This window comes from Tremella mesenterica (assembly GCF_000271645.1).
Source record: "Tremella mesenterica DSM 1558 unplaced genomic scaffold TREMEscaffold_13, whole genome shotgun sequence".
NCBI classification, from domain to species: domain Eukaryota; kingdom Fungi; phylum Basidiomycota; class Tremellomycetes; order Tremellales; family Tremellaceae; genus Tremella; species Tremella mesenterica.
Genome location: NW_006711237.1, coordinates 363147 through 383455, shown reverse-complemented (window position 1 = coordinate 383455; position 20309 = coordinate 363147). Strand labels below are relative to the sequence as shown.

The window sequence follows — 20309 nt, the reverse complement described above, 5'->3', positions numbered from 1 at the left end:
GGGGAGAGCAGAGGATATTGATGGGGATTTGTTTGTGAGACCAAGAAGATATTATCGATGAGCTTGAAAGATCGAAGGATAAGATTATAAGATGATTGACCAGGATATGGAGAGTAGGAAATGGGAGATAGGAGATAAGAGGTTGTGAGAGGTCAAGTTTAAGGGAAGAGATGAGACGTGCTGGACACAGTGGATATGGGATATGGAAGATACGGATAAAGTAGGTAGGAATGAAATGAATATGCATTTATATGGCGAAACTTTGTTCTCTGGTTTGTGATGGGATATGTCCTATTCACCACACACACACCTATCGTGCTGGACTCACAACCTTGTCTGCTCGCTTAGTTATCCCACCGATCCCACTATGACATTGTATCGTACCAATAAGTTGACTGGGACCAGTACGAGTAAGGTAAAGTAAGTAGAGTACTCAGTGCAAAGTGGCGACCAGTGAGGGAGTGACAGACAACTTCCGACGGAAACATGTCAACTCGTTACCAAAGTTGTCCGTGCTCACTCCATCTCCCTCCTTCCTCACTTACCTCACTTACTCTACTTTCTATCTATCCTACTCATCTCTCCAATTATACCTGATCCCTCATCCTCTACTCCCCATACTCACCTTATTCCACTGCTGCATGACCTTTCGTCTCACTTCCAGATCACTCAAAACCGGCGGCTGACCGACCAATTCCATCCTCGATCATAGAGTATCTTCCTTCTTTCCTCTCTTGGGTCGTTCAAACATTTCCCCAAACCCAACTCATATCTTACACCTCCTTCTATCCCGATTTAGACTCAACATTACACTTTTTTCTATCCCGATTTACACTCATACCTCGATCAATCTACCCATCTTTGATTAATCCCGATCTCCCACTCTAACCCTTTGGAAGTCAAGTCAGTTATAGATAATCCACGATAAAAATACAAAATGTCATACCGAACACTCCAATCTTCCTCAACAAACTCAACTATGAACACTATCAAGACTGAATCACCTGAGTTCAACCATCCAGAAAGAAACGATGGAAGGTTTCTTGATGCTGTTGGTGAACATGAAGAATTTGATAATGTTCCTGAACATTTAGATTATGAATTTCATGATGCTGAAGATGGATCTCCTCGGATTGGACCTCCTCAGATTGAATCTCCTCATATTGGACCATCTCAGGTTGGACCATCTCAGATTAGATCTCCCCGAGATAAAGTTACCAAGAGGAGATCTACGGATGAAGATATGTTAAAGGAAATAAACATGGATGTAGTGAAAGGAAAGATGGAATATGAGAATACGATGGAGAGACAACAAGATGGGATATCTGAACAAGATGAATATAAATCACCGGAAGGGTATCAACAACATGGGGATCAACTCGGACACGATGAGGCGAGAGATTATTCAGGAAGGAAGATACGACCAGAACCGGTGGAAGAACAAGAAGGGGTATATGGTTATATACCACTTGATTCAGATGATTATTTAAGAAGACATTCTATCCCTCAAGATCATGATCATAATGAAATACCCATGTCTCGACCTGAACAACACCCAAATCAACTCCAAACTCAACAAAATCAGATCAACGAGAGTGGTCCACTCGCTCATGCAGAACAACAAAATGATCAAGAGGCGACTTTGGAATATCATGAATTTTTAGATGTTAACGAGTCGTTCGAACATCCCACCCAAGCTGTTGAGACATCAGGACATGTCGGTCAAGATAACTCAGGAGGACCCAACCCTAATGACATGGGAAGGGGAAATATAGATGGAGAAACAAAACAAACGGATGGTCAGAAAGTAAAGACAAAACCTGTCCCGAGGGAACATCAAGGTGTAGTCGGAGGAGGAATGATAATGGATCAAGAAGAAAAGAGGGAACATGATTCAGGTCAAGAAAGAAATTTAGATGTCCAATATCCTCAACCAGTGGAAATGGTTAGACCATTAGGAAAACCCAAAGAGTTGGAAGGAATTCAACGGATACGTGAGAAATATGAAGATGTGGATAGTGAAGAAGATCAAGAAAATGTATCTGAAGCTGTACATTTTTGTTTATTGGCAGAATTCGATATTGATGCTGGAGCGACTTTGACACATCAGTATCCTTATCCTACGGGGACGGATGAACAGTGAGTGTTTGACTTCCTCCCGCCCCTTCCCCTCTCTCTCCATTTAAGTCCTCCTCACTCATCCCCTCCCTCCCGATTTCCCTCCTCCTTCCCCTTTCCTCTCTTCCCATTTATGTCCCCATCCCGTTCCGGACTTTTTTCTCTCTCTCGTCCCCCCCCCTCCTTTCATCGCTTTTCTCACGAATTGCGCGGCGCCTCCTCCCCATTATTTGCAATCACCGGCATACTTCCAAGCTCATTCATCCCAGTCGCCTAGCAGAACTCATGCTTCCCGACGGTGCCCATCTCCGAGCGGAAGATTGGACAGTGTTTTATCTTGGTCAAACTGAATCTTCCGCCGTCGCACCAATGTTATCCCACGAAGCACATCCTTCCCCTCCCGGTAACCCGTCTCAAGGACAAGGTGATGGATCTAGAAGAGCGTCAATGATACCACCTTCTCAAAGACCTAAAAGGGGTGCGGCGGGAGGTGGTTTGTTATATGTTTTGAATTGTGTGAGAATGAAGGAAGATAAAAATATGAGAAGAGGTGCTATGGTGAAAGCTTTAGCTATATGTACACCTAATCCTTATATCGGGATTTACCGAGTGAGTCTTATTTTCTCTATTGTCTCATTCAATATCCCTATTCCAACAAATAAGCCTTGGTGCTTGGCTGACTGTCCTCTTTCGTGTCTCATATCATATTCCTCGTCTCTCATACTATACTCCTCGTCTCTCATATCTGTTATCCAACCCCTCCTGTCTTTCTTGTCTTCATTTGAAGAGAACATCCATCGTGCGGTCCGATATCTTATCTTGCTTCTTGTTCGGCTTCTCATTTGTGACCAAGAAAAAGCTCACCCCAGCCCCTACTCGTTCTCGCATTAGAAGATTATTTCCGTGAACCTTCCGCAGAAGTTCTCACAAGATTATACGATTCAGCAAACGCAATCTCCCTATCCGGTATGCCCAATTTAACTCGAAACGAACGTCTACTTCTTCGAGCTTCCGAACGTAAAGATTTATTCGAAGAAAGGTTCGGTATTTCAGAAGAGATAATTTCAGATCCTGAAGTTTATTCTGAAACTGGTCATACGGATGAAACTGGGAGAATAACTAGAATGGGTTCAGGTTCTTCTGTTGGTCATACTAGTTATGCTAGTCATAATTTTCACGGTAGTCAATCTGGACATGGGGTTCAACATAATGGAAGTCAATTAGGACATGGGATTCAACATAATGGTAGTCAATTAGGACATGGACAAGGAAATCAGTTGGGTCATGGATATGGTCAAAATACAAGACAAGGAAGTACAGGATCAAGTAGAGGTTTTTTAACGACACCACCTTCTAGAGAAGGTAGATTAACTCCTGAAGTTTATGAAAGGAGAAAAGGTGTACCGAGAGATACACATTTTTTCGAAACGGAAGCTAAGTTTAGAAGGATTACTGTACCTATCAGAGTACCTACGGCTGTTTTCGATGAGGATGTTGGGGAAGTGAGTGATGTTTTTGCTCTCTTCCTCTCTTCCTCCTGTGTCTTCCTTCCTACTCTTTCCTACCCCGCCCGGTTCGATTAACATCGTCCTATCATGTATCTCCTCTGACCACGGGAGGGCTCATGACCATCTGTCACATCCAATCCCCCCCTACCCAACCGTTTCTCCCTTTCTGAACGCTGGCGGTCTAGTCTTTATTCGCCCGCCGTCGTCTTCTCCACACCTGGCCTTTGCTTGCAATCAATCCAACTGTCGCTTCCTTCCCCTACGACTATGTTGCAGAATATACAGAGAACACACACTGTTGTGTGAATTGAATAACTCACTCCCAGTATTCCCTCATCGAACTAGTTCAAACATTCTCTTCCAACATCCCCTTCCCACCACCATTCCATCCACATCTTCATACAAACGGCTCCAACACTCATCCCGTCATTTTAATCCTAAACGCCATTCTAGCAGGTAAAAGAATAATGTTCCTAGGACATGGTCTTCCTGCCAATCAAGTAGCTCGTATGGTTTTATCAGCTTGTGCTTTAGGTTCAGGTTGTGGTCAAGTTCTAAGAGGTATAACGGAAACAGCTTTTCCTTATGCTAATCTAGCGAGTTTAGATGTACTTGAAGAATTTTCTGGATATATAGTAGGTGTCACAAATCCACGTTTTGAAGAATTACATATGACTTGGGATGTTTTATGTAATATAGAAACTGGACGTGTCACTGTGAGTAAGAATCTGAATGGGAATCTTAATGGTATTGGGAACAATTTAGGTGCTAGTGTTAAATCTGGAAGAAGTAGTGAAACTAGTTTAACTGGAAGTATGGTAAAAGTTGAAGAAATCGGTTTGGTCGATACTCCTCAAGCGAAGATGCAAAGTACAAGTAAAGCGGATTGTGTGGATAATCAATTTATGGAAGATGTGAGTGAAGTGAACAATTTCATTTCTCATTCCTTCATCCACAATCCTTCTCATCAATCTTTGCCCTCAACGATATCGTACTTGTCTCCGCTGCTGCTGAATAAATCTTCAACCAGAATTGTGTTTTCAAATCCACTTACGTCTCAATCCTTCACAAGTCCATCGTATCTCTTTGGTCGTTGATAACTCCTTCTCGTCCTATCACTTCTTTCCAATATTTAGATTTCGTCCAACCTTCACATCATATTTAGTGCAAGACAACACCTTGAGATCATGTGTTTCAGCTGTCCAACTTGATCAATCCGATTTTCCCAAAAGGTTTGTGTATCCTCCGCTAATATCAGGTGTTATCAGCAATGACATCACATTTCGGTGAAACGCATATTCGTCTCAAATTCATTGATTATTTAGAACGTTTTGTACGTTTAGCAGGACATCAAGAATACCTTCATACAGGTATGACCAAGATCGCTTATCCTTCAACTAGTTATAGAGAAGGTCAATTAGGTTCCGGTGTTGTTTTTCCAGATGATTCTCAGAGACAAAGGGAAATGTGGGCGAATGGACATAGGATTGATGCTTGGAGAAAAACGAATAGTTATAGGTTGTATGAAAAGGTGGGTTTATCTTTCTTGATTCATTCTTCCCTATTCCGTCATTTCCCTATTTGTTTTTGTCATCTTCTCTTTTCTCTTTGCTCTCGTCATTTACTCTTTCCTCTCTTCACTTCTTGTCCTCTTCTCTTCCTTTCGCCTCCTCGTCTATTATCACCCTTCTCCTATCAAGCTAGGAATAGTCGGTGTGCCTCTACCCTTCTTGTCCATCCTCACTCCACATTTCCAGTCTGACTGCGGTCTTACCGCTGTTACTGGTGATAGTCTCAGCACGATTGCTTTTCTCGGATTGACCCAAGGTTCCAGGTTTCGTTTCGGACCATCAACTTGATGTGAAAGCATTACGGTATTTTCTAATTCTCAGGATTGGCAGAGATCCCTCGAAAGACGTGCAATACAAGGATTCGACGTTCAACATCAAATTTCAAAACTCCGTTATGCCAAGAAAATGTCTGATGCAGAAGCAGATGATATTTTTCTCACTTTCGCTCAAACTGTACGGACTTATGATCAAGTCGTAGAGGTCAGTTTACACTTTCACACTCTCATCCTCAACTTTATATTATTCATAACTTTCTCTTGTACATCCACTCAATTCTCCCTTTAAATATATTCTGGATCGAAATCGTTATTTGATCCTTTAAATTCCCTTCTTGACCACTATAGTACCATACTGGTGTTTGGGAGGTACACGACTTGATCAATATGATGAGTTATCATCGACTGAGCGGTGTCATGGTGACAGACACATCTGTGTGAACTTTATTAATCCACAGTTACTCACTTACCTCCCTCTTCATCTCGGAGGTCTTATACCAATTGCCAACGGTCTATTCCATCGCTGGGCAGAAGTCAGGGATTATACGGTAGAATTGTTAATAACGATGCAACGTTATCCCGTAAGTGATATCCTTACTCATCTCATATCGATACCTTGTTACTCTTCCTTTGGTCTCCTTCTACGCCACGTCCAACCATCTCATATCAACTGCCGGAAAAAAGATCTTTCAGCTGATGAACAGATTGGAAGACAAGCCGTAGCTTCTATGAATTACTTTTACCGTCAAACGTATATTCGACTGTTATCACAACGAGAAGCTTTGACAAGTTCACAAGACCCGTTTTACGATCAACAAAGTAACGGAGATCAAGATGGTTATTTCGCTCCGGACGTCACTTCGCCCAATACGGTGATAGGGTAGAACTAGAGTTTCAACCTCATCTTGTAAGGTTTGATCAATAAACGGATAGAAGGGCGGGGATGAGTGGGTAATGGAAATGAATTGAAATGGGTAGATATGAATGATGAACTGAATACGAATTATGCCATGCTCAGGATGAATCTGTTGTAATCCCATGCATCTTACATCTGCTTAAAGCTCTTCGGGAAAGCTCATGCCACGAGGGTGGACGCACTGGCAGCTTCGTATTTGAAAGTAGGAGGAAGCTGCTGGGAGCGAATGTAATAACGGGCGAGACGATGGATACGAGATTCGATGAGAATCATTCGGCTGAATGTTAGCGTTGACGCAAGGGGATTGTTGATTTGAACAATGTAGGAAGGATAATAATGTGCCAGATAGCAATGAGAATTGGGGAGGATGATGGGAAGTTGAATAGTGTCGGATGTGTCTCGAAGGCACGTTCTTCTCATACTGTATGTAGACGGAAGAAAAGGATGGAAGGCGACGTGGAGATGAGTCATGAGAAAAGTCGAAGACGGGAACCTACAATTTGGCATCCTTGTCACCACGGTTACGTTCGAGATGTTTACGAACCGAGACAGCTTTCTTGATGAGATGGTAGAGATCCTCAGGGATGGAAGGAGCGAGACCTTGATCTCAGCGATTATTCTTTCCCTAATTTCTATTCCATCCCACTATCGACAACATCACACCATCCATCCAAGACTTATCGTACGACCACATATCCAAGTGTCTAAAACCATCGCGGATGATGTGTACAGGAAAAAACGTGGACAGTTAGAAGACTTATATGAACGATTACAAATTAACAAGTCGCGATAAATTGGGATAGTAGGGAAGGAAGAAAGAAGATGGAGACTAACCATTCGTCTTGAGAATCCTGAGAATCTTGTTCCCCGTCACACTCTTGATCTGAGCGATACCTTGAGAATCACGCAAGGTCACACCGATTTGAGAAGGGGTAAGACCACGACGAGCGAGTTTGAAAATCTGATCGCAGACATCTTCGGCGGTGGCTTTGGACCAAGAAGGTGCCGAACGGCGGTAAGGCAGAGCAGAAGCTGAAATACCTTTTCCTTTGCTGTGCATACTGACAAGTCAGCTATATTCTTTTTCCCTAACGATTCATCCATTGGTTCTCCGTCCTTGTCTTGGTGAAAACCTTTCCTATTCCTTCTCATTCACTCTTTTGGAAACCATCCCGTCAGACCTCTGGATGTCTCGAATGATCTCACAGACTGAACACAGGGGAAGGTTGAGTGTGAACCGTCCAAAAATGATGACGCTCTCCCCAACGACATACACCCCAACAATGCCTTTCCCTCTCCAAGCCTCGCAGGAAATATCTTACGATGGCTTCTTGGAATGAAAGGGAACAAGAGGATACAATCACTCACCGACCCATCTTGGCGCAATAGACTCGGTTTCCGTCGTATAAGTTTGAAGGATGGAAAGCAACAACGTCTGAAGGTGAGAAAGAGTTTGGGAGGATGAATCCGCCACCAAACTTCATTCATATCACCGAAACTCCGATGCCACGACAAACTCACCCCAGATTGCCGACAATAACCCCGATCCAAGAAACTGCAACTACCGTACTCTTCCTCGCGCTTCTCTACACCGACATCTTCGACATTCTCAAGTGCAGCATCACCCAGCGCAGCACTTGAGCTCGTAATAAGAAATTAGGACATTATGAAAGTCAACATTTCCAACCCTGCTACGGGATGTCAGAAGCTGTTCGATTTTGACGATGAACGTTTGACGTGAGTTTCCGCGTTGCTACTTCAACCCGCACCCCTTCTGCCCTTCTGCCATCTATTCCATGTTCAATAATCGTAGAGATACTGCTGTCACGGAGGATGGAAGAGAGAATATGTGAGAGAAAGGAGGAGAAAGATGGATTTGACTAACGATCAGCCGTGTGTTCTTGGACAAACGTATGGGCAACGAAGTTCCCATTGACAGTCTTGGCGATGAGTTCAAAGGTTACGTCGTACGTATCACCGGTGAGTCTAATTTTTTTCGTCTTTGAAAGTCATCACAAGGCAAAAGGAAGAAAGCTCACTTCACAGGTGGTAACGACAAACAAGGTTTCCCAATGAAACAAGGTGTCTTAACTCCCGGTCGTGTCCGTCTTCTCCTCTCTGCAGGTCACTCGTGTTACCGAGCTCGTCGAGATGGTGAGAGGAAGCGTAAAGTTGGTCCATCTTTCTTACCGATGAGGGCGCTTGTTGACGATCTCAGTCCGTTCGAGGATGTATCGTCTCCAACGATATCCGTGTACTGGCTGTTGCCCTTGTGAAACAGGGTGAACAGGAGCTTCCTGGTTTGACCGACACTGTTCTCCCCAAACGTATGTCGTCCGCTTTGAATCACTTCCCGGCCCAAATATTCCCTTCTCAATTACTTTCCCTCACCTGACGCCCCGCCCTTTTCCTCTCCCTTGATCCTTTGAATATACTTGTGTGAGCATCAGTGGTCAGAATCAGATGTGTCATTGGCTCCCCTGTACTAACAATCAGGCCTCGGACCCAAACGTGCCACTCGTATCCGTAAAATGTTCAATCTCGACAAATCCGACGATGTCCGCAAGTTCGTCATCCGTCGTGAAGTGACCAAAAAGAACGGCAAGACCGCCTCGAAAGCCCCCAAGATTCAGAGGTTGGTGACGCCTATGCGTCTGCAACGTCAACGACACTTGCGTTCGCTCCAACGTCGGAGGACCGAGGCGCAGAAGGAGAAGGTGGCGGATTACAAGACTCTCGTGGCCAAGCATGCCGAGGAGAAGAAGGTTCACGACGCCGCCGTGCGTGCTGCCAAAAAGGCTCGCAAGGCTGCTTAGTGCTCGGTTGGGCTGGACATGATGCATGTATAGCATTTCACGGCAACCAAAAGGTTTCTGACGTTGATGGGTTCGTGAAGGGGGGAGGTGTGGTCACCTTGTGCAGAACGATACAGTCTCGTTATGCTTTCATACAGTCTCATCACCGTCCGAATAATGATCTCACCCAACTCATGAACCCACTGCTGGGTGGGTCGTCAGTCGTCGCCACTTCCGCCTTGCCTTCTTCGGCAGCTCGTAACCGTTTCTTGTATGTTGAGGGTAGTTCCACCTTTTTCGATGCCCACAGCCCTTTCTTCGCCGCTCTAAAGATCAGCCTTCGTCTTTGCCTAGGATCATCAAATAGAGTAGACTGAAGCGATATGTAGGTGGATGAGTGTGAACGGGGAAGCGAAGGACTGACTTGGCTCTAGATTCTATCTCTTGTAATCTCTTCAAACCCCACGGACCATACTCGGCTCCAGATGAAGTATACACCACTGCCATACCTTCTGATAACATGAGCAAAGGCAGAGGTTTATCAGGTAATATCATCCTGCGTATGTAAGGTACCGCTACCTGAGGCGTCAACAAATTGGGTCATGAGAGTGGACAAAACTTACAATACGACCATATTGATCTTTCCTCAATAATTGACATTTCATACGTTTATCATTGATTGTAGATCTTAACCAATCTAATGATTCTTGTGCGTGAGGTTGAGAAGGATTACCAAAATGAGCGTTCTCAGGAGCGTCCACACCGGCTATACGTATATGTATAGTTTCATCTTTTAATTCTGTAATTTAAGCTTGGTATTCCTCTCTTACGGTGTAGCCATCCTTCCAAACCAGGAAAAAACCCTCTTCTTCTGAAAGAATTCGACGGAAGGGGATCACTTTCTTTTATATGACGAAAGCAAGAGTATGAGGTTTGATATTGATTCAAGGATGTTGGTGTGGTTTGGAATGAGATTAATTGGGTACCGTGAGATTTACGAAGAGTTTGAGACCTTACCTTTCGGAGTAGAAGGTATACTTCGTATTTTAAAAGGATATGAAAAGAATGGTCCGGGAGTATGAAATAATCTGAAATTATCTCATCATCAGCTTAACTCCTTGGATTTGATAAAGTGAGTCAAAAGCTTACTGACCTCCATCCCCCACGCTGAATATTAGCTATATGTACAGACTAATCCCAATTCTCAATCAGAGAAAGCTCAAATAGCCATCGCTTTAAACTACAGGGGTGATTCTACGATCAAGCTCATGAGGATAGGACTTGGGAAATGGTAGAGTAGCAAAGGGGATGATGAGAGAAATGGAGGATATCAACACTAGTAAGATGACTGTCAGACGATGTATGAATTCAGATAGGGGAAGAGGGATATTATCAAGATTGAAAAGGGGATTCAACTCACCTAGTAACCACACCTTTTACCCATATTTTCTTCTCTAACATTCTTAAAGTCACAGAATCAGAATTCTTTATACGACGCCATAATATCTTATGAAACCAAATTCCTCCTATTCCTATCAAGATAGTTGAGGTGGTTGATATCAAAGCGATGGAAATTGGATCTTTGGGTATTGACCATGTTCTGGGATTAGCGAAGTTTGACAGAATGACTTTTCTTTGGATCGTGCTGAGACTTGACATGTAGTTGGCCATTTGAAGGAGAGGATAGGTGGATGACGAGATAGTGGTACTAGTGTATGAAGGATTGGAGGACTTACGAAGAGTCCTTGAGACGAGATGATGAAGGGGACGAGGATGAGGAAGAGGGAGTAGAGGAGGAAGAGGGAAAGAAAGAAGAAAGTGATTCAAGTGGAGAGTTGGTCATGGGATATGTACTAGGGAGGGGTGCAGGGTTGGTGGGGTGAAAGTGGGTACGAGTATCATCAGATTTCATCTTGTCGTGGTACTCGTATGTAGTAGGAAGTGCTGTTCCATGTATTTCTGAGGCTAAGATTGAAGTTCGGCCACCAAGACTAACTTGACAAGAGTTCTTTGGATCTTTGGGTGGGTGAAGGTGGAGATGTAAGAGAAAGAAGGATGAGGTATTTCTATCTTTTTAACCCACTCAGCCATATGGGACAGCAGCAGCAGCACGGGTGAGACGGGGAAGAATGTCCTGGATTTTGTCCTTGTTCTTTCTTATTCGCATGCATGAGACAATTCTTCATAACATTTCATGCCATATTTGCTCTCTACTCTCTTGTCCATAGTTAGATATTGTCACTTTCTACACACATGATTGAACAACGATGCATCATTAGAGTGTTAGAATAGAGATATGCCACGTGTGCTTCCGGCTGCTACACGCGCGGTCCAGTCACCCCGACGCGTCAATTTCCAAATTGTCACTTTCCTCTCGCTTCTTCTTCCCTCCATATCTAGACATCGAGTCATCTAGTTAGCTGGGTGACTTTGGCACAGAAAGCTTTCGACCATGGTGAGTTCTTCAATATCTCCTCATACCAATGTTTCTGTGTAAGAGAGGAATCCGTGATACCTTCCTCGGCTGGGATACCGAAGGGGGATCCGTCGTGAGAGCTCAATTTCAAAGTAGGGCGGATGAATAGCGGGGATGTTGTCCAGGTGACAATACCATAGTTGAGATCACTATCACTTCCTCCTGACAAAGACGTGGGAAGGTCAACCCCATGTCTCAAGTATCATCCTGCTTGGGTAGCAGGAGAGGTTACCTGGATGTTTTGGAAGTGTGAATGAACCGAGAGAGGCAAACATGGTCAACAGAGTGAATAGGATTTAGACTGTCATGAAATGGCGGTGATTTTTCAGAGTGGGGTGGGAAGTCCGGTTGAGATTTAAACCTTTTCGAGGTTATCAGTGGAAGATATGAGAAGAGACATTGAAGATGGATGAGTGGAGAGCTAGTCAGAAGTCATTGAGACGCGAGATTCCCACATTCAGAGGAACGAGATCAAAAGAAGTAAAACAGCTCTGAGATGAGTCACCAGTAAGAGGGAGAGTCAGATTGTAAGGAAGAAGCGTGTGGACGACGCTCACTCACAGTACATCAAAACTATCACTATTCAAGGGTTCAAGTCTTATCGTGATCAAGTCGCAGTAGAACCTTTCTCACCTAAACATAATGTCGTAGTCGGACGAAATGGTAGTGGGAAATCTAATTTCTTTTCTGGTGAGCTTTCGCCTATACCTCTCCTCTCATGTCTTCCTCATCAATCGCATTCTCTTTTCGCCAGTCTCTCAACCAAACCAAATTCGCTTGCTTTGTAGTCTCATGGTAATATTCAAATCGCCTCTGTCTGCGGCCTTCCCTTCGTCCCGCTTGACACCCGTGGCGGCACTGACCCATAGCAATTCGCTTCGTCCTCTCCGATCAATATACTTCTATGACAAGGGAAGAAAGACAGAATTTGTTACATGCAGGTACAAGTACGAGTGCTACTTTGTCTGCCTATGTGGAAATTGTCTTTGACAGTGAGTCTCTCCTTCTTCTCATAAGCTCATTCAATCCTTCGGAAGCGTCTGGCTACCAAATCGGACCCACAATGCTTTTCCGCTTCAGTGAGTCATCACTCCCGAGCTCACGCCCAGATACCGATGGTCGATTTCCTACGAATCTCCCGGAAATGCACCTCCGTCGAACGATCGGGTTGAAGAAAGATGAATATTCGCTAGACCGAAAGTCTGCCAGTAAGGCCGAAGTTATGAACCTCCTCGAGAGTGCGGGATTCTCAAGAAGTAATCCTTACTACATCGTACCACAAGGCAGGGTGAGTCTTTCTCTTGGTCCTTTCCATATGTGGCTCGCGTCTGCGCCTATTGATCCGATCGCACATAACTCAGCGGGCCACATACAAGAACGCCTGTGTTTCCCTCCGCACCATCATCGATTGTGATTGACTCACGCGTGCAGTTCTGAGCCCACGTTGCTTCAAACAGCGCTGATCACAGATCACCCACTTAACCAACATGGGCGATAAAGAACGACTGAATCTGCTCAAAGAAGTCGCTGGTACTAAAGTGTACGAACAGAAGCGAGCAGAGTCGACAAAACTCATCGAGGAAACAGGTCAGTCCGATTCCTATACATTACTTCTTCTCAGATACATCTTCCCGCCTCACCGCACTTACCCCACATGCATTACAATGCCTTTGACACTCGTCACTCGCAAAAGAGACCCGAAAAGTGTGGGAAGTTACGCTAACTCCCTCTCAGAAGCCAAGCGCTCAAAAATCTTCGACCTGCTTCAATACATTGAAGATCGTCTCACCGAGCTGGAGGAGGAAAAGGCGGAATTGGCCGAATTCCAGAAAAGTGACAAAGAAAGACGATGTTTGGAGTATGCGCTGCATCAAAAGGAGCTCGAAGATGTCACCAGCGCCATCGAACAGATCGAAGCGGAGAGGATGAACGACTTGCATAACAGTAATGAGAAACGAAAGGAGTTCAATAAGAGAGAAGCAGTGGTACAGGTGAATATTCCCTACACTTGCCCCTCCCATGTCCCTCATCTACGCCTGTTTCAGCAACTGGCATGTGTGATGCGATACTAGTGGGAGCGCAAGCAGGAGGTCGAAATTAGGTATAGCTAACCATTAGCAATACGAAGAAGCTCTGACGACCGCGAAACATGCCCTCTCCACCACTTCCCTCGCTTTACGGCAATACGAATCTGAAATGGCCGAGCTGGTCCGTGCGAAGACCGAGATAGAGTGTTTGCTTGAGGACTTTGCTCAGGCCGGTGAGTCAAGTGAAGAGAAGCGTGGACAACTGTCAGGCGAGCTGGAGAGTCTTGAGGCACGGTTGGAGGAGGCCAGTGATCGGTTAGTTGACTTGGGTGCCGAGCTGGAGGACCGAGTGGCCGAGGAGAGGGAAGCCAAAGAAGCGTACGTCCCTTACATCATGTACCATCTCTCTGTTCCTCCGCGTAGTATCAAGCTCGGCAAAAGGGTCAATCCCAGTTTACATACAGGCTGGACATCACACAATCCAAGCTCAAAGTGTTATATGAGAAACAAGGTCGTTCTCGACAATTCACCTCTCAAGCTGAACGTGATAAATACCTCAAAGATGAGATCAAAGCTTTGAAAACGTACGAAAAGGCTCAACAACAACGAATCGACGATCTCAATCGGGATGTCGAAGGTGCGAAAAGTCAACTCGAGGAAATCGTCACTCGATCAAGGGAACAAACTCAAGGCGAGGAAGCTAGAAGAGAATCTCTTCGCCAAATGGGTGAAGAAGTGTCGCAATTGAAGAAAAAGGTCGATGCGATGCAGGAAGAACGAAAGTGGGTCATCTCATGAGCATGCGTCTTGCTGGCCCTCTCCTGCTTTCTTCATCCTTCACTCATAGTCTCTCAACCAGTCGTGTTCTCTGCTCAATTGAGTGCTTTCCTTCCGAGTTCCCTGCTTGACTGAAATTTTCCAATATAGAAGCGGAGTTGACGAATCAGAAATCTCTGGAGAGAAGATGCCAGATTGAGTCATAACGTCTCCAACGCAAAGGGAGAGATGGAAACGGCCGAACGAACTCTTCATGGGATGATGGACAAAGATACCAACAACGGCTTAAGATCTGTCAAACGGATCGCAAGACAACTCAACCTCAACGGTGTATATGGAGCGCTGTATGAGTTGTTCGAGGTATCTGATCGGTACAAGACCGCTGTCGAGGTGACGGCAAGCAATAGGTCAGCTTTCTCAGCCCGCAACGTTTGAGCTGACGTGAACAGCTTGTTCCATGTGGTCGTAGATAATGACGATACCGCCAGTAAGATATTGGACGTGATGAATAAAGAGAAAAGTGGAAGAGTCACTTTTATGCCCTTGAATAGGTTGAAGAGCGTCGCTGTGAATTATCCAAAGGCCAATGATGCGCTACCAATGATTCAGAAGCTCAAGTTTGATCGAGCGTACATTATGGCTTTTGAGCAGGTCAGTGATACGTCTTCATCTGTCATACCCTATTTCTACGCCTTGACCTCGCATTGTCCCTGCTCAGCACCATTGCCTTTGATACAGCAATCGCTCCCTATCTCCTTCCAAGTTCCGACTCCTCATCGCTGGTCTATCGTCCAGTTTGTGATCTCACAGAGGTCGTTTTGAAGAAGGCGAGATTGGTGACCAATGAACAACGAGTTACACCAATTGCTCACTCCCAGGTCTTTGGCCGTACGATCATCTGTGAAGATCTCGCTACCGCCGCCCAATACACACGAAGTCACGGTCTGAATGCCGTCACTGTCGAAGGTGATCGTGTAGATCGCAAAGGTTCTCTCACAGGTGGTTATCACGACGTCCGTCGATCTCGTCTAGACGCCGTCAAAGCAGTCAAAAAGTGGAGGGAGACATACGAAACTGATTCTACCCGACATGCCGAGATCAAAAGTAATATCACTCAATATGAACAACAGATTTCCCAAGCTATGGGTCAAATACAAGTCATCGAGGCTAAACGTAAACAAATACTCGATCAACGTGCTCTTATCAGCGCTCAGGCCGGATGGAGTAATAGAGATGAAGAACAAGTCAGAAGACGTGTGTCGAAACTTGAAGCATCTGTAGGAGAAGCAGAGTCAGAATTGAGAGATACCAGAGAAAAGATAGGGTCTTACGAGGCTGAATTGAAAGTTCCAATGACACAACAACTTTCTTCGGAGGAGAAGAAAGCTTTGGAAAGATTGACAAAAGATGCAGAGAAACAGAAACAAACTTTAGTTACTGCTTCTCAGGCAAGAGTTAAGGTGAGTTCGTGATGTTTGTGCTGAAGCTGACAAGATAGGCATCTTCTGAAAGAAGTAAATTGGAAGTTGAATTATCTGAGAGTTTAAGGAGGAGGAGAGAAGAGTTGAGGAGGAAATTAGATGATTTGGAAGGTGATGCAGGTGCAGGAGTTTTGCAAGTTGGTGAAGTTGAATTGAGAAATTCGGAACTTCGACAATTGATCAGGTCCATTGAACAATTGTCAGATCAAGTGAACGGTGCGTTTCTGGAGGTTCCTTCTTAACTTGTGCCTACAGGCAACCCAGTCTTTTTCTAATCCCTTCTTTCTCCGATTTTACTCTATTTCCATGGAATCTTCCATCTTGTGACGTCTGTCATTCTGATCATTTTTCCTTCCCCTATGATCCCAGCAGTTGAGAACTCCGATTTTGGTCTCTCATCAGGTGACGATATGATAATACTTGGATTGATTTGAACTCCGATTATGTTAGGAATTTTCTGACGTAATCTAGAGAGCGAACGTAAAGTGGAAGAATACACCAACGAGATTTCTGAGCTATCTACCAAATTGGACGAAGCTCAAACCGAACAAGCAGAAAACACCCGTGCCATTATCCGAGTCCAAAAGAACTCCGAAAGGTATCTAACCAAAAGACAAACCCTCATCACACGTCGAGACGAATGTACGAATTCCATCCGTGATCTAGGTGTATTACCAGATGAAGCATATACGAAATATACCGATACGAGACCTGATAAACTTGTTAAGAAATTACATAAAGTTAATGAAAGTTTAAAGAAATACGCTCATGTGAACAAAAAAGCATTTGAACAATATGCTAATTTCGTGAAACAAAGGGACGAATATTTGAAAAGAAGAGATGAATTGGATGCGGATGCAACTAGGATAGAAGAGTTGATAGAGACTTTAGATCAAAGGAAAGATGAAGCTATTGAAAGGACTTTTAAACAAGTATCTAAATATTTCGAAGAGGTTTTTGAAGTTCTTGTACCGGCTGGAAAAGGGAGGTTGGTTATGCAAAAGAGAATTGCTGGGTATGTTGTGAGTGAAAAGTTTTCTCGCGATCGTCTATGTCTTTGTGGACTCTTCATGTCATCTCAGTGTCTATGGACTCTTCATTCTATCTCAGTCTCTATGGACCTTGTGTCATTCGTTGTGGGAGTTGTCGAGATTGAAGTCGATGATTTGATACTTTGGCTTGTTGGTCATTTGGGCGTATCGGCAAAACTTAGAAATGCCATGAGTGATCAAGCACCGATGTAGATGTGTCAAGGGCGATTGAGGTGTCGGGAAGAGGTAGCTTGTGAGATGGCAGGATAGCTGATGGGTAGGACGAGGAAACTGAAGAGACACCACTTGCGGAAAGAGGAAAGAGTGAGATTGATAATTATTCTGGGGTGTCTATCAAAGTGAGTCATGTTATCCCCCTCCCCCATCTTGCCATCTCTGTCAACACGAATGACTTCAACGGACTTGATCACGGATCATTCTTTCCCTACCGCACTCTCTAATCGAGAACGTCTTCCAACTTCCCACAATCTGGCAATCCCTCCCAGACAAACGCAATCGATGCGGCTGGCTCTTTCCTTGACTCGTGACTATGTCGTATCGTAGACTTGGAGATGTCTCCCATCTTTGGACCTTTTTCTGTTATTCTTACTTTCACCAAGATCTCCCAACATGGTCTCCACTTCCCAAACCCTATAACATGCTCATCTCAGGTCTCATTCAACTCGAAAGACGACGAAGGTCAAAGAATCCAACAACTTTCCGGGGGTCAAAAATCTCTAGTGGCACTAGCGACAGTCTTCGCCATTCAGAAATGTGATCCTGCCCCTTTTTACCTTTTCGACGAAATCGATGCCAACCTCGACGCTCAATATAGGACAGCAGTGGCAGGTATGATCCATTCTTTGAGTGAAGGAGCTCAGTTCATAACGACTACTTTCAAACCTGAACTCTTGGCAGAGGCTGATAAATTCTACGGAGTGTTTTTCGATAAACAAAAAGTTAGTAGTATAAAGACTATCGAGAAGGAAGATGCGTATAGGTTTTTGGAGAATGCTGCGCAGGTCGTGTAGGTTGGGATGTGTCATTTTAGGTTCACATCTGTTGGAATTTTGGTTGAGTGGGTGTTTGGTATATGCCTCAAAACCTTGGTATATGAATTAAGAGGCTTTGGATTGATTGGCAAGATACACTTCGGAGGAAGGAGAGATGAGATTGGGTGACAGAGAAACGTAATTGGGCGAAAGCAAGATGGTTATTCAGAATGAAGATGGGTGTGTGGGCGAGAAACTGGGCTTCGAGTTGAGGGGGAAGGGGTGAGAGGTTTGACAGTATCAGATATCCATCGAAGGATAAGACCATTGGAAGAAAAGGGGAAGATTCCTCATGAGGGATGAAAATGAGGAGGAGACGATTCGATGACGAGATCAATATCAAAAAAAAAAAAAAGGTTTGTCATTGTTGTATAGGTACAAGTACATCTCTGGGGTATATATTTCATGCAAATCAAAATCAAAATCAAATCTCTTCTTTCATCTCTTCATCCACTTCACCATCTCCATCTACCTCCCCTTCCCCTCCACCGACGGGAATAGCACTCTCATCGACCATACGTCCATGACTTTTCTGAAAGAGAGATTGTTGTAACGCTAATAATTCTTCTGGTGACATTCCGTGTGTATCTGGAGGTTTACGTATACGTTCCTATTATGTCAATTATCTTCTCTCTTTTATACTATGCTCTTGATATTATCTTTCCTCTTTTATACTCTGCTCTTGATATTATCTTTCCTCCTTTATACTCTCTTCATGATATAAGAAAAGCCGAATGATAAGGGATGGATAAAAAAACTATATCAACTGGTTCGTTCGTCAAGTACCTCCACAGCAACTCTCTCCGAACTTTTCCCTCGCTCATCGTCGACTCTCAGCTAAATTCGATATCGGAAGGTTGTTTGAATCTTGATTGAATTTCGAATGGGAATACTGGGGATCTTCAAGAGTGGAATATGACTAACGAGGAAAATTAAAAGCGGTATTTGTGATCCAGGGATAGCAAGTGAGGGGGAAGTGGGGAGGGGATAGCAAGTGAGGGTGAAGTGGGGAGGGGATAGCAAATGAGGGGGTGAGTGAAGGGGAAGGAGGAAGGGGACAGCAGGGAAAGAAGGAAAGGAGGTTGAGGAGAACGATACATAAATGGTGAGAAGGGAAAACGTTCGGGAAAGTTGAGAAGAAAAAAAAAAAGGGACAAACCTTTGCACTCTTTTTAAACTCTTCATTACTCTCTTCAACATCAATTATGAACTCTTCAAACCCTAACATTTTCAAAGCTTGTATAACATGTTCAGGAGATATTGTTTTTTTATTTGATAATTCACATTTCTCATTTGCTGTGGAAGAGAGAAGATGTATCCATTCTGATATCAGCGTCAAACTCACTTTCTCCTAGTTTTTTTCACACTCGTTTCTTTCCATCAATTCTTCAGGATGGTTTTATCTTCCTTATTTAACTCATCCAATCTTCTTCCTCTTGGGTTTGTACACTCGTTCTTCTCATCAAATCATCACGATGGTTTTGTCCTTGTACTCAACCCGACAAATCTTACTTTCTCCTTGGTGTTCATAGTCACAGAGCGAAGGTGGTAAGACATGAAGTTGATCGATATATTTCATTCGTTGTATACTTTGTGACCTAGTGAAAAGGAGATGATTCTTATAAAGTTCGAAGTGTGTTCTGGAAGGAAGTTTTGAGCGTAGTGTGAAAGATGAACGATGGATAATGTTGATTAAAAAAAGAAAAATGAGACTGACCAACACAACATTCAACAATCAAATCTCTAGCTTCTTTCGTGCATGTCATATCTTTCGGTAATAATTCTAATATCAGTGAGCTTGACTAAAGCATTGAATCAATATGAAGAGAGTTATCTCTCAAGCTATGACATTTCCAACGTCCCATCAGCATGCAGGAGGGGTGTTAGGACTTAGGAAAAGGGGAGAAAGACGAGACTTACCTCCGATCAATTTGAACACGGTAGCTTTTGGTAATCCAACTTCATCTTCTTCTTTGTCTGACATCGGTTCTTCGTTGAGGTTGTTGAAGGATCAAGTGTCAAGTGTTGAGGTAAGATGGGAGGGAAAGAAGTAATTTATGGGTGGAAAGGGAAAGTATGTAGAAACATGTTGGTCCGATCGTCGGGAAATTCAAACTGCAACTTGCTTCAACTTTGTTCTTCTCTTCACTTTTAACTCTCTCACTTGGAACGTTTTACTTTGCCAAGCGCAACACTAACTGCTGGGGAATATCAGGAAGAAGACATAGTAGTTCTAAGTGACGGAGGTATAAGACAAGATCAAGTGAGCGCCCAAGAACAAT

The 20309-nt window shown here is 44.0% G+C and overlaps 7 protein-coding genes across 7 annotated transcripts; 4 read left to right on the top strand and 3 right to left on the bottom strand.

Annotated features, from left to right (window-relative positions):
* Positions 1-549: 549 nt before the first annotated feature.
* TREMEDRAFT_57681 (uncharacterized protein) lies at positions 550-1295 on the top strand (the record flags this gene model as incomplete). Its single annotated transcript, XM_007007240.1, has 1 exon — positions 550-1295. A coding segment is annotated over exon 1 (334 nt), but the record flags the coding sequence as incomplete, so codon positions are not given.
* A 647-nt stretch (positions 1296-1942) lies between these two features.
* On the top strand, positions 1943-6503 carry TREMEDRAFT_45583 (uncharacterized protein; the record flags this gene model as incomplete). Its single annotated transcript, XM_007007233.1, has 9 exons — positions 1943-2139; positions 2388-2727; positions 2988-3264; positions 3376-3620; positions 3953-4540; positions 4885-5157; positions 5519-5677; positions 5931-6053; positions 6177-6503. The coding sequence occupies 9 exons, from the start codon at positions 1943-1945 to the stop codon at positions 6354-6356; spliced, it is 2382 nt and encodes a 793-aa protein (XP_007007295.1). The 3' UTR covers positions 6357-6503.
* Positions 6495-7804, bottom strand: TREMEDRAFT_40748 (uncharacterized protein). Its single transcript, XM_007007222.1, has 4 exons — positions 7757-7804; positions 7223-7449; positions 6886-6988; positions 6495-6665 (listed from the first exon to the last, which is right to left on the bottom strand). The coding sequence occupies exons 1-4, from the start codon at positions 7762-7764 to the stop codon at positions 6548-6550; spliced, it is 456 nt and encodes a 151-aa protein (XP_007007284.1). The 5' UTR covers positions 7765-7804; the 3' UTR covers positions 6495-6547.
* A 173-nt stretch (positions 7805-7977) lies between these two features.
* Positions 7978-9251, top strand: TREMEDRAFT_40747 (uncharacterized protein). The gene is made up of 5 exons (XM_007007221.1): positions 7978-8125; positions 8280-8368; positions 8435-8559; positions 8607-8715; positions 8885-9251. Exons 1-5 carry the CDS (start codon positions 8055-8057, stop codon positions 9202-9204), a joined length of 714 nt encoding a protein of 237 aa, XP_007007283.1. The 5' UTR covers positions 7978-8054; the 3' UTR covers positions 9205-9251.
* Positions 9252-9346: 95 nt separating this feature from the next.
* Positions 9347-10842, bottom strand: TREMEDRAFT_34464 (uncharacterized protein; the record flags this gene model as incomplete). Its single annotated transcript, XM_007007193.1, has 6 exons — positions 9347-9509; positions 9608-9762; positions 9807-9982; positions 10201-10281; positions 10337-10350; positions 10604-10842. The coding sequence occupies 6 exons, from the start codon at positions 10840-10842 to the stop codon at positions 9347-9349; spliced, it is 828 nt and encodes a 275-aa protein (XP_007007255.1).
* A 793-nt stretch (positions 10843-11635) lies between these two features.
* On the top strand, positions 11636-18006 carry TREMEDRAFT_70024 (uncharacterized protein; the record flags this gene model as incomplete). The annotated part of the gene is made up of 15 exons (XM_007007395.1): positions 11636-11638; positions 12223-12349; positions 12529-12651; positions 12769-12947; positions 13129-13246; positions 13394-13650; positions 13778-14064; positions 14151-14468; positions 14634-14870; positions 14913-15114; positions 15342-15923; positions 15962-16160; positions 16416-16966; positions 17257-17334; positions 17647-18006. 15 exons carry the CDS (start codon positions 11636-11638, stop codon positions 18004-18006), a joined length of 3621 nt encoding a protein of 1206 aa, XP_007007457.1.
* A 445-nt stretch (positions 18007-18451) lies between these two features.
* On the bottom strand, positions 18452-20011 carry TREMEDRAFT_34512 (uncharacterized protein; the record flags this gene model as incomplete). The annotated part of the gene is made up of 4 exons (XM_007007199.1): positions 18452-18637; positions 19187-19350; positions 19745-19810; positions 19948-20011. The coding sequence occupies 4 exons, from the start codon at positions 20009-20011 to the stop codon at positions 18452-18454; spliced, it is 480 nt and encodes a 159-aa protein (XP_007007261.1).
* Positions 20012-20309: the final 298 nt, after the last annotated feature.